This window comes from Adiantum capillus-veneris, chromosome 11, assembly GCF_014529385.1.
Source record: "Adiantum capillus-veneris isolate H3 chromosome 11, ASM1452938v2, whole genome shotgun sequence".
In the NCBI taxonomy this organism is placed as follows: domain Eukaryota; kingdom Viridiplantae; phylum Streptophyta; class Polypodiopsida; order Polypodiales; family Pteridaceae; genus Adiantum; species Adiantum capillus-veneris.
The window spans coordinates 71,918,118-71,945,002 of NC_140941.1; the positions used below are offsets into that span (position 1 = coordinate 71,918,118).

Here is a 26,885-nt window from a genome sequence, read left to right on the forward strand (position 1 = left end):
TGACGTTTATAGCCATAATCCGCAGCATTTCATAACTCGCAAAAGATAAGACTTTGGTACGAAACTTGAGTTATGTTGTGTTGTTGACCCAGCGGTCAACATTCCCCCTTTCCGCGTTCATGTCGTCCCCGATGTGACCTGATTGTAGATGGCGATGTGGTCTTTGCTGTCATTTTGTTGTTGGAAAGAAAGTATAGACTATAGCCTTTGCAGTAGCTTGTCTTGTTCGTCCAATCCGATGTACATAGTCTTCTCATGATTCAGGAAAATCATAATTGATGACGAACTTTATGTCTTTCACATCCACGCTCCGAGCTGCAGCATCTGTTTCTGTCATTATAGGTCTACTGCCAGATCTAAATTCAAAAAGAACCCAATGTCGTTTAACTTGACTCTTATCATCATGGATAGAGAAAGCTCCATCCATCATTTGCTCCAACAAACCTGTGAATTCCGAGTATTTGTGATTCTCAGAAACAACTTCTACAATCTGTAGAATTGAGTGATTGGCTTTCTGATCTTGTGAGACAATGACAACTTTGTAAGGTTTTTGTAGAAATTGTATGGCTAAACCCTTAACTTCTTTAGGCCAAGTTGCACTCCAATGCAAAGTCTGTCTGTCAGGACGTAATTATTCTAATTTGAGGTTCAAAACCCTGCCGAGCATTCGATGCACATTATCAAGGACAAGCTTTTGAGATCCTCTGATTACTTTTATGTCTGCTCTTCTTCATTGGGGACTTCTTTGTTCCTGTGCAATCATGTTGTTAGTGTTGTCTGCAACTTTGTCATTGTAGGCCATTCTTCGACTCGCCATTGAGGAGAAGTATGCTATGATCTGAAAATGGTGCTCCAATTCATTTGTCAATTGATTTGAGTAGCATTTCCTTATTGTTGATGTAGAAGGAATATGTACAAGAGGATGGTGATAGGTGTCTTTAGATTAGGGTCTAAAACCTGGATGACCAAAGGGAAAAAACCCGGTGGGAAAAAAATGCCTTTGGTATACGCTCTTATTGGATTTGAGCAGTTGAATGTGAAGTACATGTTCATGAAAGGTGAGTGCTGGGGTGAAACACGAAAAGAGTGCCTGATGCAAGTGCCAATTATGGGACACTCTACATGCATATGAGAAATTTGTCAACAAAAGCATGCAATGTGAAAGAAGGAGATGATGGGTGTTTCGAGGAATAAATGTAGCACATGTGACATCAAAAGATGTCTCAATAGCTTCCACCTTTCCAAGAAGGGTTTTCGATGTAGAAGTTTCTCCACTCGTATCTCACTGTGCTCAGTACGTGAGTGTCATTTGGACCTTCTCCTGCACTTCACCAAACTTAAGTACTTAGACTTCGACTCTTTCGCTCACCTATACCAGCATGAGCGACACAACGTAAATATGCTCAACTCTTCCAGCTTGAGCAGTACCTAGAATAGTTAAGATGCTTAGACCACAGAGAATATTACTTGAAGCTTTGGGACTAACACCTCACTCATTTTGTGGCGTAGCTACTCGACTCTGACTTTTATGACTTGTCGGTTGCATGTTGACACTGCTTTGTGACAAGTACTTCGGCTGTTGTAGTGGCTGCTGAGACATACTTCTTGAAATTTCATCGTTTTCCTGTACCTTCTTCTCTTTGTAGTGCTCAGGCCTCTCGTCAATCTTTTCTTCATGTGGATTATGGCTTTTTTTATTTTTTTCTTAATAATAAAGAAAGAAAATCTTAAAACAACTCAACAAAAGAAAAATCATTCAAATAGAAATCTAAATGCTATCTACACTATACACATGTCCCTAGGGGCTCATATATGGATTTTGTCCCCATACTCCTCCGTAACACTACTATGAGGGCATATACTCTAAATTTCGTCAAAAGATTATCACAATAAAACGCAAAAATTCAATGCATCACACAAAACATTGCCCTCTAATAGTCATAATATTAGGTCCGCATTCAGAATGCCTCCCCCCTTCCTATTTGGAGTCATCCTTTACGACAGGGTATGGAAAAGGGTATGTGTTGTGCTTGGGCAATTAAAAGTTGTGCCTATGCAGGCCTTGTAATGTAGCCCTATTATGCATACACAGTCAATGCATGGAAAAGATTTATGTTGTGTAAGATGTGGGTATAAGCAATTTTCTTATTGGCATTTGTTGGCGAGGCTTCCTATTCTAAGCAATGTAATGGTCTATGAAGCTCCTGTATCGTTGCTTGATTGAAGCAACTTGCTCTCTTCTAATTGTACTGTAATCGTAGGAAGAATTGTAAGAATTCAAGCGGCGATGCACTAACAACAGTTTTATTGTTCTGCTTTGGGACCCATTTCTTTGCGATTACTGGCTGTTTTGTTGCTGACGCTCGTTATGGAACCCATACTTGCCCGTGCTTCGTTTGTGTTTGAAGAGACTTCTTTGGGATCCACCTTTTTGTTGTGTGAGTCGACAGTGGTCTTTGCTTTAGCCCTTGTACGCTTGGTTGGGGAAGGTATTTAGGCTTTGAAAGTTGATACTGTGGTTGTTTTGGAATCCAAATGAATTTCTGACTTTTTTGTGCTTGAATCAACTTCTTTGGAGCCCAAACCTGAGTTGTGAAAGCTTGCGACTTTGTGATATTCTTACCCGTTCATGCACGCTTTCCTTGCTTTTGTTTTGGTGTTGGATCTTGTGATTTGTCATTAGAGATCTTTGTCTTCTTGATCCATATTTGTTTTTGGCCGATCTGGTTTTTTGGTATCTAGATTTGTCGAGCTTTTTGGCTTTGACTTGTTGTTCTGTTCTTTTGACCTGTCATGGTTGTTACTGAAGGGGTTGGTGATAGTGATGGCCTGAGTTGATGATAGGGGATGTCGTAAGATTCATCACTATCGCTACTATCCTCAGCAAGGTTGACTTCTTGTACTTTCCCTTGATTTTTTGGCTGGTAGTGGAAAGTTACTGTCTGTTTTCTCGTGGGTGGTAGTTTCTTGGAGGAATTTTCTAGCCCATTGATTAGAGCATTGTTAGCTCGTTGTTCTGGTCGTATTCCTCCTAGCTGGGTCTTTGCATCCTTATTAGGAGCCCTGTATGAGGATGCTTGTGGTGGCTGTGTCTTCACCGAGGACTTTGGAATCCACTTTTGATGCACTTTATTCGACATTGATTCCCGGGTCGTTGATCTTCTAGAAGCTCGAAGTGTTCTACAGAGTCATAGAACTCGTCGTCTTCTTCATCTTTTGATTCTCCACATTTCTTTGTTTGCTCCTTATTTCGAGAGCTTGTTGATGTCTGGATCTCTTCGTTTCCCTGGATTATACTCACTGCAAAATAAGGAACGACATCATAGCCATTTTCATCACAAAACTTTGTTGTGGGAACATCCTCCACGGCGCACACTTCCAGAGTAGCCAAGATGTCTTCCCATCTAAAAGGTTGTAACTCTTCTTCAGAAAATGGTTCTGGGATATAGTCGCTATCCTCTATAGCCCGCTCTAGGATACATTCCTCACATTTTAAGCTACCACATTGTGAAGCTCCACACATCCACAGTTCTTTAGGCTTACCTAACCAAGCTGGAAGTTCTGATCCTACAACTGTGGCGGAATCAAACTCCTCAACCGGTGTTCTCGTCACATCCCTATAGCTATGTTCCCTCAAGTTTATCTTTGTTATGGTTTCCATATGTCTCAGGCATATATGGTCATAACCCCAATCTTGGACCATTTTCAATTGTCGCATGAATGGTCTTCCCAGAATGATGTCATAGTTGTTCTTCTTGCCAAAGTCAACAACATCAAAAGTGTGTTCATATTCAATGCCACAAGAAGTAACAAGTACTTTTTCTAGCAGTCCTATGGGCTTTTCCTTGTGTCCGTCTGCAAGCTGCAGGGTCATTGGATATCAAGGCAGGTTTTTCCCATTTTTTCCAAACCTCTTTGGTTGCAATGGCCACACCAACTCCACTATCAAGGATTGCCATGGTTTTTACACCATTGAATTCCATAGGAAGGGTGGTGTTTCTATCTTCTCCCTCGTAATACTCGCCTACCTTGTTTAATGGCACTGGCCTAATATTTAGTTGAGGCATTTCAAGCTCTTTGATGCCTTCCTCGATTTGAGTCATTGGAGTCTTTACACCAAATTTCTCTAGACATTTACCCACATTAGCCCACATGTTTGGTCTTATTCTGAGAAACTCGGCTAACATTATTGTACGGTGACTAGGGTAGATAGAATATCTACTAGTCCCTTTGAATCAATGGCCTTGTTGGGAGACAGTCTCTGTGATGGGACTGCAACCACATCTGAATTGGTTTCGTACTCTCCCATGTAGGATGGTAGTGTTCTTAGCGAATGGGGTTGACTATCCATAGATTGTACAGATCCTTTGTTGCCCCAACACGATTGCACGTCTAGATTCATTTGAGATCCAGTCTCAAATTCCTCTATTGGTGGTAGAAACACTCCTCGTTCATCACCAGTTTTGTCTACTCGTCTTCTTAGGTCATCGGCTTCATTGGCCTCTCTGAGTTGTTTCCACAATTCATCAAGACCATCTATCTCTTTACAATCCTCAGGTATAGCTTGGTGAAATCCCTCAGAAGAGTTATCCATGGTATTCAGTACTATCCTTGGTTCTAATGCTGGGTCTTTGAGGTTTGGTCTGTGCTTATGACTAGAATCTGGCTCTTTTAGTTCCTGGTTTGGTGGGATTACGTGTGTAGGCATGACACGGATCACATCCTCAGGTTTTGCAACTGGTGGTTCTAGTAAAGCTTGGGCTGTTTGAATCATTTCTTTGCACATTTCAAACCTTTGCTTTTCTAGTTCCGCATAGGGATATGTCATCCACATTTGTTCTTGGGTTTGGTTGTTTTTGAGCCTCGCATCATTTTAAGAGGGCATCTAATGTCTCATTAACCTTCTCTGCCAACACAAATCCTCCTGAACTAGCACTTCTCGGTTTCTCATCCGTGGATGGTTCTTCCAGAGGTTTAATCATCTGTGTAAGAGAAGGTGCCTCCTTTTCCTCATGTTGTTTTATCTTCTCCTCTGCTTTGGTAAGCTTCTCAACTAGGGATTTTTGCTCTCGTTCCCTGCGTGCTTTCATCCTAGTCTTTCTAGCTTTCCAACTATTTTGTTTGCTCTTGGTTTTCTGGCTAGGTGCGTCTGTCTTTGGTCCATCATCTGTCTTTGGACTCGTGTCACTTTCCGTGTTCTTTGTCTCTGGATTCTCATCAGCTTTCTTTTGGGCTTGTGCTCTCGTAACCACTTGAACTGGTATGACATTTTCATTTTCTTAGCTACTAGGGAGCTGAACAATCCCTGATACATTTGTCGTGATTTTCCTGATTTGGTTTGGTTTTTTCGGGCAATCGGGGATTAAGTGAGTGATGCCACACTCAAGACAATAGGCATTTACTTCAGTGATTGACATATGAGGACATTGTTTGACCAAGTGGTTGTCACGACTTTTGTGACAATCTGTCTCTGGTTGAGGAGATTCTTTTAGCATTTCCTCTTGGCTATAAGCAAGCTTTGACCTAGATAAGCCGCTATTTGCAATGAATCGCAATGTCCTTTCGTCCATTTCATACCTTCTTTCTTTCGACTGAAACCCAGGAGGTGGAGGTTGTACCGGCCTCACCACTCCATGTGTTTCTCTCACATTTTGTCACTCCGAAGGGTAGTACTCACTTTGGTTGCTATACCACATTGTAGCTGGTACTTGCGTTGGTTTATTTGATGCTTCCATCATTGGCATGTATCTCATGTCTACCTACATTCTAGCACCTGGCAGCGGAGGTTGTTGTCCTAAGACAAGTTGTGTCCTTAAAACTCCTACTGGTCCTGGCGCATTCCCCGTAATGTATCTAGGTGGAGTAGGTGCTTCGGGAACAGGTTGTACATACCTCTCCCTAGAATTTCCCATGCTATAATAGCACTCTTTCCCCGTATGGTTCGTCCATTTTCTCTCAATTTCACACCACTTCGGCTCTCCCGAATCAGACCTTACAAGAGGAATCAACCTCTTGACCAAGTCGTCGATAAGCTTTTCTTGATCAATAGGTGCCGTTGGCTTGGCAATGGACTCACTTATCTGTGAAACACTGTGCTGAGAGGATGTGTCATCTCCTTGACTCTTTAAGTCCTTTTCTTTGTATGCCTCACAGTTATCCACTAGATAAAGAGCTTCTTTGATCAACTCGTTTAGCGTCATCCTCCTTATCATGCAGATCCTTCTGAAGGCCCGCATGTCTCATTCCCTGGATAAAGATCAGCATCAGTCGTGCTTGCCTAGGTAATTCCGCTCTCGGGCAGAGCTTAACATTTCTCTTGAGCCGTAATGATGCTTTGCGTACCGATTCATCCTCTTTCTGTTTGAATCTATGGATTTGCAAGACCGTGTTGTGAGCAATGCCTTTTGGCGAGAATTCTTCAATAAACTCCTCAAACATCTCATCTAGGGTCTCAAAATCCCATTTTTCCACCGAGTCGAACCATGTAGCTGCATCATCTTTTAGAATCAATCCAAATCCCGCAAACTGTGTCGCAAAATCTGGAACTTCCTCTGCTCTAATCACTCTTCTAAAAGCCGCTACGTGATCTCTCGGATCTTTATCTCCGGAGTCTTTTCTGTTTACCCATTTCTGGACTTGGGATGGTCTAACTCGTCGATTGTCTACAAGTCTAACCAGAGACTCTCCCAATCCTTCTCTCGTTATCGCTCTTGAAGGGAATCCTGGTGGCTCTCTTCTTGGAATTCCTATAGGAATTCTCGTGTTTGGTGGAGGCATTTGTGGTCCTTCATTGACCAAATATCCACCTCTTTCTAGTACATTCTGTGGATTTGTGCTTTCTACAACTCTGTATTCTTGTCCATACTTCTCGACAACTATAGATCTCCATTGACAGCCGACTCCGTATGTGTAGACATATAAGAGCTTGTAATCATTTATCTCTTCTAGGTATGGATCTGAGCACCTATAAAGATTGACCTCATTGTCGTCAATATATCTATATAGTCCTTCACTCTCATGACCAATCATCCAAACTCTCTCAACAAGATGGGTCTTTATCAATTGCAAGTTTGGAAGATCCATTGTGGGAGGATATTCCTCTATCGTCGGGATCTCCAAGCTTGTGTAAGCTGCGTTTGAATCTAGGGTAGACATGATTTTTGGGCTTAAGAGCTTTTTCTTGGTTCAAGTAGACTTAGTCCACTGTGTTCAAGTTCTTTGGTTAGGGAAAAGTCGAAACTATGTCCAAAACCGCAACCGTTTCGTCACAATTCTCGCAAATTGTCGCTTTTAGACACCCCTAACTTGCGGATGAATTTTGAGGCCTCAAACGATGTTTTTTTCAAAGTTGAACTAAATGGTGAACACTCCTATATGGTCAAAAGTACAATTGGACCCTAAAACTGGCCTAGAGACATGCTACGCGTAGGATGTCTATATGCTCAGAATTTAACAAAATTTGGTCCAGATACTCCTCTTAAGTCCAGCAACACAATGGTATGCTCATAATTTCATTTGGATTTAAAAATAACCTTGAGACATCCTATGCGTAAGATGTCTTTTTTCTCAGAATGACTTGAAATTTTCACCCCAGCTTCTCCTTGATGTGTTGACCATAGTGGTGTGCTCATAAGTTGGTTTGGAGTCCTAAATCAAGCTGGAGACATCCTACGCGTAGGATGTCTAACTGCTCAGATTTTGTCCAAACTTGCACTGTAGCTTCTCCTTGATGTGCTAAACTCACAGGTATTTTTACTTTTTTATTCTGACACCTATAGGTTGGTCAAATGCTCAAGAATCTGCTCCAAAAGCCTGATGTCTGTTCTAATGAATTCCTAAGTTAAATCAACTCCAAATTGGACCAAAATTGACTAGGAGGCTTGCCTAAGGCTATACAACACCCTGCTATGTCCACAGTTTGAATTTGGCCTCTAAATCATGCCTTAGACATCCTATGCGTAGGATGTCTAACTGCTCAGAATTGCCCAAAATTTGAACCACAGACTCTCCTTAAGGTGCTGATCACTATGGTATGCTCAGAATTTTGTTTAGAGTCCAAAATCACACAGAAGACATACTACGCGTAGGATGTCTTTTTGGCCTGTTTGACCCCAGACTTGACCCAAAGCTTCCCCTTGATGTCAGCAACCCAGTGGTATGCTTAGATTTTAATTTGGATGCCAAAAGACCCCAAAACTAGCTATTCTTGCCTTTTTCAGTCAAAAGTGCTAAAGTCCGCTCAATCTTCCTTTCACTGACCCAAATGAGATGAAATTTATCACATGCACTCAATACAACATTTAGAACGTGCCTATGAAGTCACCCTATGGTTTGGTCTCAAAAATTATGCCTTGGGCACAATTTGGGTAGGATGTCTAGCAATTCTCGTCTTTTGGCTTTGATCTGTCAAAATTTGGTCAATTTCCACTTTCCAGGTGAAAATAGGGTAAAACCTACCTTCTACACACACTGGTAACCTCAGATTTTCAAAATTTCCACCAGATCACCCTGTAGACACCCTACGCGTAGGATGTCTACTGCTGAATGTTTGAGACTGAAGTGTCCCTGATGCTTCCTTATGCTCTCAGCAAGTGCAAGTATGCTTCACAATTGCAAAAACATACAAAAATCACTCAATTTAAGCCTTTTCTGAAATTTTACGTTTTCTGACTCCGCCTTTTGGCTTTTGGTCAACAAAATTAGGAAAAAACACCCAAGTCAATATGTTACTAGGGTAAAACCTACCCTCTGAATCCACTGGTGCAGTCAGAATTTTCAAATTTGGTCTCCAGAACCCCCTTGAGACATCCTACGCGTAGGATGTCTATCTTTACAGAATTGCAGGTTTTCTTCACAGAACCCTTGCAATTGCTCTTTTATATGCACAGCATCAATCAAACATACAAAAATATCCACAAAAGCTTGTTTAATGCATTTTTACCCTCAAAAGTATACTTTTCCGTGATTTCAAATGCAATCAAGCACTTTAGCAAATAATTCAGTGATGAATAGCTCTAGATCATAATCGAATCACTTACCTAAAGCTACTCCTACAAATCATATGGGGTTTTGCATCTATGAGTAGAAAAACGCTTCACTGCCACACACGGACTAGTAAACGCTTTTATCACCTCACAAATCACTCGACCACCAACAACTACTCTAATCCATAGATCCTAACTAAACCTATCTAGTCGCAGACCCTCGGCAAGACACACGCTTCCTGGCTATCCACTTGATTGCAGAATATCCTCTTCCGGATCCACTTAAGAAAAACACTTTCCTTAGCCGAAACTAAATCAAGCAACCATCACACGAGTGTTAATAGGAAACCTACTTAGGTCCTTGTGTCCCCGACAGCGGCGCCAATGTTGGACGGGAAGCGACTCACACACCCATGAAGTGCATGCAAACACTACCTAGATCAACATAATGTCAATCGAGGACACAGATGACACGATAGGCACACGGAGGAAATCTCTTAAGCTTGTCAGGCTGAGACCATCCTACACATACAACACTCTAGAAGGCCAACTAAACCACAATCAAGAACCTCACTGCTCTCAACTACACCACCTAGCCACATACACACATGCGGGAGGTAACTCACCTAGTCATGTCAGAATCATACGAAACTCAAGGAACACCATCCCCTCACTAGGATACACCTATCCCTAAGCTTCTACACTCTAAACCCTCACTCTAAACCCATCTGCGAAAAACGCGTAGGATGACCGAACAAAATTTTGAAAGTGCCCAAAACTGAAATTTATGAGTACCTATGCGTAGCTTATGTCCCCACGATTCTATAGACTACTAGCACGCAGAAAAAAGACATCGTTTGATACACTTACGGACACAAATAGCTTGTAGATGCATCGACGTGTGCGCTTTGTCTCGCGTGGAATGCTTGGCGTTGTCGCGTAGCTCTCCTAGAGCCTACAACAATGGTGCAGTCGGATCTCCAATGTGTTGAGCGAGCCGGGCGTAGCGAAAGGATGAAGCTCACACTCACTCTCTTTCTCTCTCACACATAGTAGAGAGTAGCGCTAAAGTTTGATTATGATTAAAAGTCCTTTTACAAAATGACCTAGGTACCTTATATACTAAGGCTACCTTAGGTTTAACCAAAAATGGGGTTGAAAGGGTCAAATGGCTTTGTATTTACAATCTGGAAGTGCCATTGCACCCCGGCTTCTGAAACTAGAATAACTACTCATTACAAATGACGTTTATAGCCATAATCCGCAGCATTTCATAACTCGCAAAATATAAGACTTTGGTACAAAACATGAGTTATGTTGTGTTGTTGACCCAGCGGTCAACACTAGTCGAACACATGTACATGCCCGTATAGGGTATCGGGGCATTGGATATGGTTTTAGGTGGCTTATTTTGGTTCTAGATAATGTGTTTGTGGGTAGAATTGTTAGGGATATTTTGAGTGGTGGTGAGTGAGGTGAGGAATTTAAGTAAATTCCTTGTATTGTGTTGAGTTTTCTCGATGTGTGAGTGTGTGCACGACATCTTTTGCTCCATCATCCTTTGGCGATCCCGCTTGGGAGCGGAAATTTGCCGGTCGTTCACCCAAGTGGAGCGGTTTTGTTGTGAAGTTCGAGCTTCATTGAATAAAAGTGGTGGTTTGGTTGAGGTGCAAGACTTCAAATTTTGTGGAATTACTCACGCAAGGGAGAAGGGACTTCAAAGGGATGGCATATAGTCGTCCAGTGTTTACAAGGAAGGAGGATGTGAAGGACTGGATTGCGGACTTCGAATGGCATACGCTTGGTATGCACATTGTGAATGATGAAGCAAAGCTTCATGTATTTCCTCTCGCACTCAAAGGAGAAGCTCGGGAGTGGTTTGAAGGTTTAGAGGAAGACAAAAAGCAAACATGGGAGCAGGTGAAGTTGCCAATTTTTGACAGGTTTGGGAAGAAACTAACCGCAACAGAAGCGACGACAAAATTGAGAGGTTTGCAGCAAGATGTTCATGCTAACTTTAAAGACTTTTTGCAACACTTCAAAGGACTTTGGGTTCAATTAGAGGCGGCATCCCAAGTACCTCTAGGGGATTTCTTTAAAGTACGTCAGTTTATGGATTGTCTCCATCCAAGTGTAAGGGAGAAGGTCGATCAAGAGGAGCCTGCTACATTTAAAAGAGCTGTGGAAATTGCCAAGGCCAAGAGAAAGAAGATCAAGAGAAGGTGGGAGCAAGGACTGACACATAGTAAGCCAGTTGTGGTGCAACCAATGGTCCCTGTGACAATGGATGATAGAGTGGAGCGAGTGGTTCAAGGTCCAGATCCCGTTACGGCCCGGGTTTTGCATGATCTTGCTGATCATTTGCAAGAATTAAGAATTAACATAATGAATAGGAACCAAAGAGAGGAGAGGCCAGCTGGGATATGCAGGGGACGAAGGCTACAAGGTAGATGCTACAATTGTGATGAAGAGGGTCATTATGCCCCTGATTGTCCTGAACCACCAAGGGAGAGAGGAGGGATATACCCCCTATATGGACATGGTCGAGTAAGAATAGAAGAGAATCATCAAGAGTGGGCACTAGAAGCACCGCCGCCACAACAACCACCACAATTGTTGCCTGGAAATGGAGAAGGTAGGGCTGTCAACATCATTACCCTTGAGCATCAAGATGTGGATGTTTTGGCCAATAAGAGAGCTAGGCATGATAGGGAGAAAGAGACAGAAGAAGAGAGGGAAACAAAAGGCTAAGGTAGAAGACAAACCAGAAAGTAGCAAGAGGCAGCGAAGAAGGAAAATTGGTCCAAAGCACTACCTCCTTGGCCAAGGTGTTGAAGACTATGATATTGTCAACGACATACGAAATTAAAAGGCAAATATATCTTTTGGTCAGTTGGTGGATTTGAACGCTAAATTGAGGAGGCAGTGGACCAAGTGTGTGAGTATGTGGCTTCCTTCCAAGAAGGAAAAGCGTCAAAGCATGGTGTCATCTTTGAGGGTTGGTCACCCAGTGGATATGGTGCCAATAGTTGAAGCTATGCTGGGAAAGAAGATGGAAGTGCAAGCATATGTGGATGGTGGTGTCCAGGTGTGTGTCATGACTAAGGCTATCATGAAGGAAGCACACGTTAAGATGTCAGTGAATGCTTCGATCCATATGAGGATGGCCAACCACAAAAAGGCAAGGTGTCTTGGAATAGCTGAAGATGTGAAGATAAAAGTCTTGGGGATTGAGTGCTTGGTTGATTGCTATGTGATGCAAGCGGGTGAGAATGCTTATCCGATCATTTTAGGGAGGCTATGGCTTATAACCCTTGGTGCTAAGCAGGATTGGGGCACAGGCCTGATCACCATCCCCAACAAAGAGAAAGGAAGGACCATTGTCTACAACATGAAGACACACGAGAGCCGTACACAGCCCCTATTGGAGATGCAAGATACATATTCGACAGAAACTACGTCATACGATAGTGATGCATCGTCTACGACATCAGAAGAAAGTGTAGAGGAAGGATTGATGCAATTATGTCCAGATCTTTTCAGGATAACTGTTGAAAAAGAAGCATCAATGCATGATGTGAAGGTCAAGGAGGAGAAGGATAGTCCAAAAGCAATTGTAGAGCCTGCCAAAGTGAATGTAAGGAGCATGCTAGGAGAGGACTTGACAGAAAAAGAAATAAAGGAGTATGAAGACATGTTTACAGAGTTTCCAAAGGTATTCGCCACTGAATATACAGAGTTGCAAGGAGCTAAAGGAGTCGAGCATAGAATCAATCTAAAAGAAGGTGCCAAGCCAAAGGTTCAAAAGCTTAGGAGGTTGGGGGTCATTCATGAGAAGGCACTTCATGAAGAGGTGACGAAGCTTTTGGAAGCAGATTTCATCTTTTGAGTGGAGGAGTATGAATGGGTCTCTCCAGTTGAACGGAAGATTTAGGATATGTGTTGATTTCAAACCTTTGAATGCTGCCACAAAAAGAAATCATTATCCACTACCCTTCCTAGATGAAATCCTCAATCAGGTTGCCGGTCATGAACGTTACTCAATCATGGATGGATTTTCTGGCTACTTTCAGATCTTGATAGCGATTGAAGATCGATTGAAGACGACCTTCATTACTCCCTGGGGTTGTTTTGCCTACAAAAGAATGCCTTTTGGGCTGGTTAATGCATATGCTACCTTCCAAGGATGGATGAATAGAGTGTTTGGTCCCTACTTGGGTAAGTTCATTTGTGTATTCATGGATGACATTGGGTGTTATAGCTCAAGGGTCACACATTTGGAGAAGCTGAGGTTGAGTTTTGAAAGGCTTCAACAAGAGGGTGGGCAACTCAACCCAAAGAAGTGTAAATTTGCTCATGCCAGAGTCCATTTTCTAGGACATGTGGTTTCCCAAAATGGAATAGAAGCTGACCCAGAGAAATTTAAGGCTTTATTGCTTATGGATCCGCCGAAAAACACAAAGGATTTGGCATCATTTGTGTATAAGCTCAGGTACTTGTCACGTTTTTTCTGGATGCTATGTCAGTATGTGTATCCTCTCCAGAAACTGAGTCAAAGAGTTCAAGGGTTTGAATGGAATGAAGACATGCAACAGGCTTTTGATGGCATCAAGGAGGTATTGTGTGCTTTACCAACAGTGAGTCCTCCTGACTTGCAGTCGATTTTCTATGTATCTATTAGTGTGGGGTCAGTAGCTTTTGGGTCGGTTCTCTTACAAAAGCAAGGAAGGAACTTCAAGCCAGTTTATTTTGAGAGCAAGATGAAGAATGTAAGCGAGTTCTCCTACACAGAAATGGAACAGTGGGTATCTGCCTTGGTTCTTGCATGTCGAAGGTTCAAAACCTATTTGTTGCCCCAAAAGTTCTATGTGCTCACCACATCGAATCTTTTGCCGGATGTAGTACAACATTTGAAGCCTAGCAAGCACATTTTAAAGTGGACTTTGGAGCTTCAAGAGTATGAGTTTGAGTTTAAAGTGGATCATTCTGTTAAAGCTCACTTGGCAGACATAGTGGTACATAAGGGGGGCGAGCTACCATCTTACCCAAGGGTGGACAAGGATGATCATGAAGAGGAAGTAGATATTACAGATGCATATACAATGATGTTTGATGGTGCATACAGGAAAGTACTTCAAAAGGCAAGTGGTGGGGTAGTCATTAAGAACCCAAAAGGCGATGTAATTTTTTCTAGAGTTTACGATATTGATGAAGCTGAAAGCAACAATGAGGCCGAGTATCTCACGCTTTTCCTTGGGTTGAAGCAGTGTGTTGAGTTTGTATTGAAGAGGTTCATTGCAAAAGGGGATGCGTTGCTAGTCATGAATCAGTACCGTAGTCTTAGTGGGAATGAATCGACCCATCTTTGTGAGACGGTCTACAATTACCCAAATGGCATCATGGCCACGATTTGTAGTAGGTAGTCCTACTACAAAATCCATAGAGATACTCTCCCACTTACCTTGTGGAATCTCTAAAGGATGTAAAAGGCCACCTACCTTGAGGTGCTCTGCCTTATTAACTTGGCACTGTTGGCAGTTTAGTACGTACTCTTGAACATCATGATGTAAGCCCGGCCAATAAAATTGCCGTCGAACAAAGGCATACGTCTTACGGATACTTGGATGACGAGCACTTGGACTATCGTGACACTCAAATAAGATTTGACGCCTAGTGTCTGAGTCCTTTGGCACACATACTCTACCTTTGTGGAGTAAGTAGCCATCATCAATGGAAAAATTCTTCCATCGCTTAAGCTCTTCTTGAGTAGGGGTGGAGCTCTATGTGTTGGAGTTTCTATCTGCGCGTGCAGAGACATGTTGATCTGGCTGTTCAGAGACATGTGAGTGTGAGGGATCCCTTTTTAAAACTGCACTCTACACTTTAGAATATGAGTGATCTTGTGCACACTTGCCATGTAATGACTCCAAAATTCCACTCTTTAGTTTCGTGAAAGCAAGTGAATTAATATGAGGCATCCGACTTAGTGCATCCGCTACTACATTATATCGCCCCTTGCGATATCGTAGCTTACAATCATAATCTTGAAGGATTTCTGCCCTTCTAGCTTTACGGCCCTTCAGGTCTGTTTGAGTAGTAAACCATTTGATACTCTCATGGTCAAAAACTACTTCAAACTCGGCACCATATAAATAGTGTCGCCACTTTCGTAAAGCGTGAATTATGGCATAGAGCTCTCTCTCATAGACAGAATAATTTTGTTGAGCTCTATCTAACTTTTTACTTTCAAAGACTATAGGTCTTCCCTCCTGGAGAAGTACCGCACAAATGGCTTTATCACTAGCATCAGTCTCTACCACAAACGGCTTAAGTGGGTCGACGATTGCTAGGATGGGAGCAGTGGCTATAGCTACCTTGAGTTGTTCAAAACTGCATTTTTGGGCTTCTTCCCAAGAAAAGGTCTTACCTTTTGCTTTAAGTTGATCCGTCATAGGAACAGTGATTTTGGCATAGTCATAGATCTATTGTCGATAAAATCCAACCATGCCTAAAAATATTTGAAGCTCCTCAACCGTGTTGGGATGTGGCCATCGAAGAATGGCAGCGACCTTGTCAGTGTCCATCTTGATGCCAGAATAAGAGATCACATGATCGAGGTAATGTATCTCTGTTTTAAAGAAATCGCACTAGCTTTGCTTAGTATACAACGCGTGAGCTCGTAGCTGTTCAAACACTAATCGTAAGTGTTCTATGTATTCATCTTCAGTCTTACTGTAAATGAGAATATCATCAAGGAAAACCACAACAAATTTTCCAAGATAGGGACGTAAGACACTATCCATGAGTGTCATAAATGTAGCTGGAGCATTGGTTAGACCAAAAGGCATAACCAAAAATTCAAAATGCCCAAACCGTGTTCTAAAGGCAGTTTTGGAGATATCTTGCAGTAGGATACGTACCTGGTGGTATCCTGAATGAAGATTTATCTTTGTATAGTATCTTGCCCCATGGAGTTGATCAAACAACTCATCCACTCGAGGTAGAGGATACTTGTTCTTGATGGTTATCGCATTTAATCGCGATAATCTACACACGTGCGCATAGTACCATCTTTCTTTTTTACCAATAGAATTGGTGATGCCCAAGGCGAAGTGCTAGGTCTAATGAAACCACGAGCGAGGTAGTCAGCCAACTGACTCTCAACCTCCTTGGCTTCTTTAGCACTCATACGATAAGGTGGTTTACTCACCGGTTTAGTGCCTAGCAAGACATCTATGCCATGCTGCACATCACGTGTAGGGGGTAAACCCGGTGGTAAATCACTTGAGAACACATCACTATACTCCGTGAGTAAGTGAGTCAGCTTTTGCCGTGCAAAAGGAGAAAGTAAACTAAAGTTATGCTGGGATGGAGAATCTTGTAATTCTTGTAATGTTTGTTTTACAGTAGTTGCACGTTGCTCTGTAGAATTAAATTTGAGAGCACTTTGCTCGTTAGATTTGTTAACACTTTGTTTATCAGTAAAATTCATTGCACTTTGCATACCATTACTAGAATTCATTGCACTTTGCATACCGTTACTAGAATTCACTGCACTTTGCTCTTGAGAATTCACAAGATTTGGAGACAAGCAGTAACACAAAAAGACTTCATCTATTAAATTTTCTTTCTGCAAAATAGAAAGCTCGGCTGTACATATAAATGGTGCAGATGGTATATTTTTCTCACCAAGCAAAAGTACATGTTTACCATTGGCCATAAAGGATAAGGAGTTGTGTTCATAACTGGTGTGCAATGTGTTTCCTAAACCATGCAGTCACTCCTGTCCTAAAACTACATCAGCACGGTCCATGTTCATAACTTGGAAGTCAAGGGTCATCGTATGATTCTGAACAATAAGCTCAACCCCTTGAACTACCGTGTCCCATACTTCTTTATCATTCCCAGACATCTGCTCCACCACATACTTGTGAGAGCAGGGAGTCTGTGTAAGCTTCAATTTCTTGACTAGCTTATAGTTCAAGAAGTTATGAGTTGCACCATCATCCACTAAAATACGAACACGTTGTCCGTTAATAGTGCCATGCATGCGAATCAAATCATGGGGGCCAAAGGTGGGCTGCCACATTGAAGCAGACACACAACACTTGTGCTTTTCTTCCATATGAAGAACCTCTACAACACAATATTTAGGAGATGAATCTAATGTAAGGCATTGCACCGTGTGCATGGCCTTTTCTTTGCCTTGCAAAAGAGGACAATCTTTCTTGTTATGTTGGTCCGAAAGACATCTAAAACACAAATTGTGTTTCTTTGCACGCTCAAAATCAGCAGTGTTGAGAGACCCATGCGGAGTATCTCGTGATTGCTTAGGCTTCTTAGCCTCTTGTGGGCGTGGAGAGGTAGATTATCTCTTGTTCCTCTTGGAACGTGTGGGAGATCTACCTCGCCATTGGCTCTTAGCAAAAGTATTCTTAGAGTAGGAAACATTTCCTTTCCTCTCTTGGTCATCATCATATCTTTGTGCATGACTAATGGCTTCTTCCAAAGTTTTTGAATGTTGGGTCTTGACATGAAGACGATAGTCTTTGTCAAGACCCCTATTAAACCCCCGTATCTTTTGGAATTCATCTAGACCTTCTAGTTTTAATACGATTTCTCGATACTTTGAAAGGTACTGTGTGAGAGAGAGGCCAGTCATGCGGCATGCATCCCATGCTAACCAATTCTTATCTTCTTCATTGGAGTCCAAAAACTCACTGGAGAAAGAAGCTTGAAACGTAGCCCAAGACGGAGGACGAGCATCTATTGGAAATGTCATCCACCACTTATAGGCCTTGCCTTTAAGAGATAGACTTGTTTCCACAGCCGTCTTTATATCCGGGGTGTGTTTCAATCTATGAATATCACTCCATTTGTGTAGAACGTATTGACCGCATCCTTGTTGCGATCACGCTCTTCCCCGTGAAACTCAGGAATGGTGATATTCTTAAGTAATGCATTGCTACCTTCTGCATCTTCTGCAACACTTGTCTCTTGGACTCCTAGAATCATACGAGATTGGTTCCCTTGAACCGTGCCACTTGTGGCTCCTTGAGTTGTCTGTGAATTCATAAATTTCACAAGTAACTCTATAAGATTGGTAACATTTGCATTGAGTGCAAAGAGGTTTCGTTCAAGTACGCTTTGGCGATGTTCCAAAGTCTTGAAAGAAGCCATATCTACAAGCCCATGATCTCCTAGATCATCATCATCATGCATATTAGTGTCAGCAGCACTCGTGGTGCCCTGATTTTGATCTACGTGCTCAAAATCAAACGTGTGTAGGTGGGATATCATCATTGGCCATGGTAAACACACACTAATGCAAAGAGAGAAAAAGAAACGACAACTTGTACCTTCAAAAATTGAAGTCTTTGTGTTTTGTATGCTCTGCGATTTGCGTTGCATGCGAACCTCGCTTTGCGGGAAGTTGAGCGCTTCACTTGTTGTTCCTTGTAAGAACACCGTTGATGATTCTTCACAAAAACTCGTCGTTTGTGTGAAGGCTTTTCTTCACTTTGAAGCTACCTCGAATTTTTGGAGGAAAACTTGCCTTCCTCCAAGAAGTGAAAAGGAAGGGTAAAGCTTCTTCCTTGAAGTTTGAAGCTTTCCCTTTCCTTCTAGTTTTTCTTTCAACACAAGTCGACTATCTTTCCTTGTTATACACAACAAGGGCCAATAGCTTGATGGTAAAGTGTTGGCTTCTTATCCTCATGGGGTGGGTTCAACCCTCCTTCATGCAAGGGTTAAGCGGGCCTTCCTACGTGCTCAACCAACGGCGCCAATGGAAGCCTTTGGAGCCTCGGTGCCGTCGAGTTGCCGGTCAAGTTTGCCTTGGTCGTGCGTTGTGGAGGGCGTAGATGGGGTGGGCGTGGTCGGTTGTCGTTGTTTCTCCACGCGTTGCTCGCACAAAATACTGTGCCTATCTTCTATTTTCTGCAGAGCGGAGACGTCGCTATTTGCAGAACGTGGGAGAGAAGCAGGGCGTCACACGCACATGCAAGCTGCTTTTAGCCTCCTCCAAAAAATAGCTCGGATACCAGTCCGCAGTCGGCAGTCGCTGTTTCTCCACACGCTGCTCGCACAGAATACTGCACCGGTCTTCTTTTTGCTACACAGCGGAGACGTCGCTGTCTGCGGAACGTGGGGGAGAAGCAGGGCGTTGCACGCACATACAAGCCGCTTTTAGCCTCCTCCCAAAAATAGCTCGGATACCAGTGAAAGGGCGGTGGTAATGCGTGTGCTAGTCTCCACCCAACCGTGCTATCTTATAGCCTCCCCCTAGCGTACACACTGTCCAGCCGTGTTGGTGGCCTTGCCCATAGGACCCATGTCCTTACAATCTGACAAGCAGAACTGTTCATAGTGAAAGCTTCAGAGATGATCGAGTTGGTTGCAGTGCGATCAGGGATGTCACTTCCTTTTCAACCCCATGCTACCTCTTTTGAAGATATGAAATACTTTGTGGACATGCCTGTGGTATAATGCACAGATTTTGCTTCTTTTCTTTTAGTTGTCTATGCTTTTTGTGTACTTGGCAGCTAACATGGCTTCAAGGATGGTAGAACTTTCATTGTAGATAGCCCTTCTAGAGTTTTAATGTCCAAACTGAACTCTTCTAATGGTGAGGTTGACCGTCTGCTTGGTGATGATGCTCTTATAGGTAGTCAGTCACCTTGTCCTTTCTGCATAAGGCTCCCCATCCCCATTGTCAAAAGAATAAATGGCACTCTCTTCCTCTTGTTCATTCTTGTTAGGTAGGTGACGTTGAGTAACCACGGTCTCTTCATTAACTGGAAGATCACTGGCTGGTTTTTTAGTAGACTCCACATGAAGGTTACCCGTTGGCTCTTCTTTGAAAGTAGGTGGCTCATTAACAAACAGACCACCAGCTGTAGAACCAGGTGTCTCTCCATGCAGCTCATTAAGTGGTGGTTGACCATTAGCTGGGTTTTAGGTGAAACTAGGGGGCTTTCCATGGGACTTACCCATATGAGATAGCTCCCTAGCTAACTCTTGCGTGGAAGTAGGGTGATTTCCATCCATATTAGATAGCTCCCTGGTTGACTTTTGTGAGGGAGATTTAACTCTCCATGAACCTCATTATTATGAAGTGTATTGTGAGTAGCATCATGTTTTTCAGTTGTTGGAAGTGCTACCTCTCCTTGTTCATTTTTCGGTGACAGCATTGTTATTGAACGTTGGGTGTGGCCAGAAAGGTGGAGCCACAGGTGAAGCAAATTGCCAACCATTAGTTTTTGCATATGCATGACCCATATATGGATTCCCAGGATATGGAGGATCCAGGTATGGATAGATGCATGGGTCCATGCATCAACGGATGTACATTATGTATGGGATGGTTTTGTGAATGCCCCTCCATGATGCCATAATTTGGTGTCCTCTTGTTAGCTAAATTGCTGATTCTGAATCTCGCAGATGACTGTTACCTCCCAAACGAGCAACCCTGACCCCCATCTCCCCACAAATTGAGTGGTTTCCACCATGAGATGCTTGCCAATTATTTGGCTAGTCAAGACTAGCGCCTCCCATCATGCCAGAAGACCTCATGCATACTGCAACGTGTAAAAATTCTCCTGTAAGCTCATCTAGTGAGCCTCGCTTAGCTAGCTTTTCGAACCCACTTGTCACCCATTATTAGCCTCCCGTCACTATAGGAAGACTTGCCCGCCGCAAATCATCCTGCCTTGAACCCCTACCTTGTAAATCTAAGCTCTTTCTAAAGCCCATTTGATGCACCACATTGCCACCAAAGGTCATTACAGCCTGGGCAACTTCAGCTGCTCTGCAGACAGTTTGAGGTCACCTTGCCACACTCCAGATCATTGCCTCGCATGACCATCCTCTAAAAAATTCAACGCGGAGTCGAGCAGGTAGGATTGAACCCTACACCTTGACTTCACGAGAGATCTAGTGCTCTACGATTCTACCTGCATGTGTGCATTGATGATCCAATGCATGCCACTAATTGTTGCCAAACACTTGTTGCAAGCCCACTCAAAAATTGAGTGACTAGCCTGCTGCCCTACCAATCACGCTTTCCTATAGCATGGTCAACATGTTGATATTTAAAATGTCGAAGGGGAAGTTTTTGCAGCTTTTTCCGGCCCTGGGCTTTAGTTACCTAGCTGAACTACGCTATTGCAGGTGTAGTTCATAGAGTAAAATGGGAGATCTATAATGAGGTAAGCTTATGAAGTTGACAAGCTGACAAGGAGGAACGGGAAAGGGGGGTTGGGGACTCTTAAAGGCAACCCATGGTATCACCATTTGTAGAGTGGGAGCAAGATCGAGAGCATGATGAGCTTACATTTTGATTCGAATAAAAACAAGGGAAAATTACCAAAATACCCCTCTAATTTGTGGAAATTCCCAAAATACCCCTCAAATTTCAAAAATTCCCAAAATACCCCTGATATTTTGTCATAATTTCCCAAAATACCCCACAAATTTACAAAATTTCCAAAATACCCCTGGTTGTGAGATTAAATTTTTTCAAAAATTAAAAAATTTGTACCTTTCATAAGAAGACTGATTGTCTATCAATACAAGATACTAAAACTAGAATTTGAGTAGGTAATGTAGGCTTTGGAGATAAATTGCTTCATTATTTTTAGATATAATTGCCCTTTTTTGCGAGGTAATTTGTGACAAATTACATGCTAAGCACTCAAAAACGGATCTTGATTGTCAGAAAAGAATAAAGGAATGATAAGCTTGAATACTTCAACCAAAATAGATACGAGGGTATTTTGGGAATTTTTGAAATTTGAGGGGTATTTTGGGACTTTCCACAAATTAGAGGGGTATTTTGGTAATTTTCCCTAAAAACAATACGTCATCTCAGGGTTTAGGCTTCCTTTTAAAGTTGGTGTAACTAAGCCTCGCGTGACCATAGCCTTATGAAGAGAAGGCTACCTCTCCTTCGTTTTTAATTATCTAATGGTCATTTTGCAGCCTCGTGATTTTATCACTTTTTTCTCTTGTTAGTGTCGAGTGAGGGACTCAGAGGGAGGGCTGCCGGCCGTATTGGGACCTGGTCGCGCTGAGACTGCGGTAAAGGTTTTTAGCGTAGGCCTAAAGGCTAAAAGGTTTTTGGCGTAAAGACCTGAATCACTTGATACACCACGCTGGTGGGCTGACCTTGTCATCGTTTTCACCTCACTACCATAGCTCTTATATTATACCCCGTGGGCCGTCTTTCCTTTCTATTCTACTTCTGAGGCAATCGGCAGTGACATTCACGAGCACAACATACACAGATCTAGCAGAAATTGAGGCAGTAAGTCCATCATCACCATGTGCTGTGGGGATTGTGAATGCCGGCCTCTCGGCTTTTTACTTGGCTTGCCCTTCGCTCTCCTGGCCACGTTGCTCTCTGTGCTGGGTGCCATCATCTGGGTTATCGGGTAAGTGCATTTTTGAGAGAGAGAGAGAGAGAGAGAGAGGGAGAGAATTGCAATTTCGCACTTTATGTTACTCTCAGTTGTGGGTATGGTCTTCAATACCTACTTGTACAGATGCCTAGCTTCAGATTTGGTTACATTTTGTCATTGCATGCAACTTACCATATTTGCCGAGTCCGCCTTAGCTATGACAGAAAGTCAGGAGGCTGGTGGGAACTCAAATTTGTGCTTGTGGGTATGTATCCTATGTAGGAAGGGGTTTTTTCAACATTTATTGATGCCTATTTTCAGTACAATTGGGCACTGACAGTGCTGTAGGCTGGTTACTGAATTAGTCAATATGGGACATGATGAAGCTTGTGTTATGTAGCTTACGGACACCCACTGTGAGGTTATGGGCGAGTGTGGAATTTCTAGGTATATAATGCCAATGATAAGTTACATCGATCAGAGCCTTGCTCACATTTTCTATTCAGTTGTTCTAAAGGCATAAGAGAGAGATGCCGAAAGTAAGGGGTGACGAGCTATTTGTACAAGAAGCATTGTTAGCTCTTGAAAGATGTTTTCTCTGTAGTCGCGGCGAGGTGCCTATGAGGATTAAATGACGTTTTAAGTTTGTCACAACGGAGGGAAACAAGGGCTTTTGTCATCTCATTCTAGAACTCTTTAGGTGCTTCTATGCTCTTTGTATTCTGAACATAAAATGCCTTTGCTTTATTGGAGGAGTGAGAGTTCTAAGCTGTTAACAAGATCAGCACAATCAAGTTCTTCAATTTTCGGTAGCTAGGCTACTGGTTTGCACCTTGCCGATTCTTGAGGTGCGAAAGGACATCAATTGCAACCATGGCTGGAAAGATTAGTTTGCTCAGTGATATGCATAAATTTTTTAAGTCGTCGTACAAAGGTTTGATATACCATTCCTTGCATTTGGATGTCCGACAAGGTTGTGCGCTAGAGGGCAATGTAGTTTTTTCTTTCTAGCTTCAAGTGCTTCATTTGTATAATCTTGTTGTATGAGCTTGTAGAGCATTCTTTTGTAACATGTGGTACAGGGCAAGGGCCACATGTAACAAATGACACTAATTGAATGGGTTAATCTAGCTTGCTTGTTGTGGCTTCATGTGCTTAATTTGTATCATCTTATTATATGATTAGCTTGTGTAGTGTTTCTTTGTAAAATGCGGCACTTTTGTCGCAGGTTACTAATGCTTTCTCCCATTTTATGAGGAGCTTCGATGATACTGATTCATTAACAAGGTTTTTTCATCTTTTTTTTGTGCCAGGATCATTCTGAGCTGTCTTTGCCCATGTTGCATCTGCGTAGCAGCAATTATCAATCTGGCGCTGGCTCTTATCAGGGCTCCCCTCCATGTCATTGAGTGGTTTACTTCCAAAATACCATGCTAGTGCACAGTTTTGAGCTCCCATGTGAGATAGCTTCTCATTTTTCAAACATGTAGACTTTGTGTACACTACTAGTTTAACATGATTTTTCGCGCTGAATGTAAAAGATTTTGAACAACGGCTTACTTATTACCTTAGGCAGGAATTTCTGCTATTTAGTTAATAATATTTGTGGGGATTTTCGGAAAGGCTCTCTTGTCGGCTCTTTATGTTACAATCTACGATGGACATAGAAAGAGGGTAAGTCAACTTTGAATGGCATCGATACTCTTTGAAGCTTTGGTTTGGCTCTTATTCAGTGGACTTGCTATTTGCTTTTCTCTGCACACTCACTCACATGGACACTTACCCACAGGTTACAACCGTGGCTCAGTCTCAAGTTTTTTAATGGTATCAATGTTCATCCAAGCTTGGTCTTCTCCTACTAATGTTTGCGAGTGGCTTTTATTTGTGCACACAAGTGTGCTTGAATCAAGAGGCTATGCCCTGGTCAATTTCATCGGCACTCATGTTATTCCCAATGGTTGAGAGTTCTAGATGCTGCTGCAGAGAGAATTCCCTGAGTTTCCTTGTTATGTTTTCGGTGGTATATCTAATGATTGCAATGTTGCCGAAGGGATTGTAACCTAGTGTTGTTGAGGGTGGATATGTGGGTGTGTGTAAGGCCCAGGTTTGATATCCAGCAACATTTTTCAAGTTTAAATGGTACCTCAAAAATAGAAAGATTGCAATGTTGAATTTAGTAGTATGTGTAATGTGCTGCTGAGAGTCCATCAGTTTTTGGAAACGAATGCTGTGTAGAAGCGGCAGTGGGGTACATTCTTAACAAGTGTTATAAAGTAACACAAGGCCTGCGCATACATCACATTTCCAAGCAACAATTTCAAACATGAAAACTCCAATGCTGTATTGAATTTCACGAATTTAGACCTCGCCTACTTAATCACTCTTACCTGTTTTGGTAAAGGGTAGGGTACGAGTAGCAGTTAAAAAGTTGGACCCCAGCTCAGAGATAGATAGTAAAGAGAAGGCTGCCTCTAGCGAGAGACAACCCCCTTTGGCTAGCTGGACGGGTTATGTAATGTGCAGGTTGCTCATTGGTTGGTATGAGAGTTTAATGCCCGTTCTCGTCTGTGTGAGAGTATCCAGAATTTCAAGAGTTTGGCAGTTTAAGACTTTTCTTAACCTCAAAAGAAAGAAACATATAAGGGTATAAAGTGAGATTTCCTCTTGGTAATCATTATTTTTTATGACTTGTTCCTACATCTTTCACCAAGAATTGGGTTGTATTGTTTGAAGAAGGCCTTCTTCCAAATCCCTCGCAAAATTGACGTGAGGGCTTAAAATTTCGAAGACATTTGGCGTACATCTGCATGTTTTCTGTGAAAGATTGTCAAATTCCATGCTTCTGAATATAATCATAGGCACCTGTGGATTGGGATAATAGTTTCATACTGGATTCTACCGGAACACCAATGTCTTTATACCTGTATGCCTTAGCTGGAGCTTGGTTTACTTCTGAGATGTGGGATTGCTTGGCCATGCCAATATAAACTGTTCGTCCTCATTACCCTTGCCTGATGTTGAATGGCTTCATAGTTTTGAGTCTAATGTCTTTTAATACCAAACAGCTATTCTAGCATCAATGAGAAAACAGGAAATGAGTAACACATTTATAGATTGGCATCGCGGAAGATTAGGGCAAGTAAAGAAGGCCCATCACGCAACTGTGCCATCACAAAAAGATTTGAAAGGCCTTGCGTGCGCAACTTGTCACCTCGGGATAACTTATACCAAAGTTGGATCAAATTTGCATCCTTCACAATATCCATGTAAATAAATTATGCAACCAAATATGTGCATGAGTGCATGCACACCCACATACATACACATTCCCTTAAAAGAGGCATTGTACTAAGCTCACCATTTGATGATTACTCACCATCTTTGAAGTGGCTTGCTTGTTCATCATGCTTGCGATGGCAGTATCAACCCCACTTCTAAGGCTTGTCGAGTACATCCCTAAAATATTCCCCTTTAATTCTCTGTGACTTGCTACTCATATAAGCTCTTGCAACAACTTTCAAAGTGTTTTGTGCAGGCAACTGTTGTGCCATGATTACTTTGTAGCAAATGGTTTAACTAAATTAACAAACATTAAAGAACGAGTCATGATATAACAATGTTTAAAAGTCATCATGCAATTTTGATTGATTCATCAGAGAGATGACCTGTTAGTTTCATAGATAGTGAATGTGGACGATATTTATTGTTTGTATGCTTTAGGACATTCACAAATACAACTGGGCAAGGTGGAATGGTATAACCAGTTTTAGTCTTCACTTTGAATATGCTACACTGCAATAGAAGGGTAGTAGTATAATTGCAATAGGTATAATAAAGTTTGGTATGTGCTTCCTTTTCATAAAAGTATATTAGTATACTTGAATTTGTGTTGTAGGTTAATATGAGGAGATCGCGTAGAGTTTATTGCTCTTCCGAAACTCAAGATTGGAGATTTTAGGAATTAGTAGTTGTCAATAGCAGTGAAAATTTGCAATATAGTCTTAAAAAATAATGAGAAATGCATTATGTGCTCGTATGCTTGTGTTCCTAAAAAGAAAAAAACCATACATACATATGGCACCTTCTTTACTTAGCTTTTATACACGGTGGAAAGGGGAACAAACCCAACACACTCTAAACTTACCTCTCTATAGCCTAGGGATTAACCCGCACCCCTAACCACACAGGATCACGCACACCGATACACAATTTGCAAATTGCAATTGCATATACTTGCCTTCGAACACCACCGGCTACACACACTCACACATGAGTACTTCAGCACAATAGACCCATCAACAAACCATCACCAGTATCCCACACATTGATGCATACACTCACCAAATCCTGTAAACACACTCACATCGGGAGGCCTCACACACCTCGACGGCACACAAACCCACACCCAATCTGCAACCACAATCACTCTCTCTCTCTCTCTCTCTCTCTCTCTCTCTCTCTGCACACACACACTCCTGTGTGGTCTGGAGCCAACGCTACC

The 26,885-nt window shown here is 42.2% G+C and overlaps 1 protein-coding gene across 1 annotated transcript; it reads left to right on the top strand.

The window, feature by feature from the left end:
- The first annotated feature begins 22,170 nt into the window (after positions 1–22,170).
- Positions 22,171–24,006, top strand: LOC147447431 (signaling peptide TAXIMIN 1-like). The gene is made up of 2 exons (XM_086524316.1): positions 22,171–22,417; positions 23,698–24,006. Exons 1-2 carry the CDS (start codon positions 22,308–22,310, stop codon positions 23,819–23,821), a joined length of 234 nt encoding a protein of 77 aa, XP_086380442.1. The 5' UTR covers positions 22,171–22,307; the 3' UTR covers positions 23,822–24,006.
- The last annotated feature ends 2,879 nt before the right edge of the window (positions 24,007–26,885 follow it).

Excerpts from the sequence above, each read along its gene's own strand:
- LOC147447431 (XM_086524316.1), top strand. The coding sequence starts at position 22,308 with ATGTGCTGTGGGGATTGTGAATGCCGGCCTCTCGGCTTTTTACTTGGC. Across the intron at positions 22,418-23,697 it reads GCCATCATCTGGGTTATCGG|GATCATTCTGAGCTGTCTTT; the intron begins GTAAGTGCATTT and ends TTTTTGTGCCAG.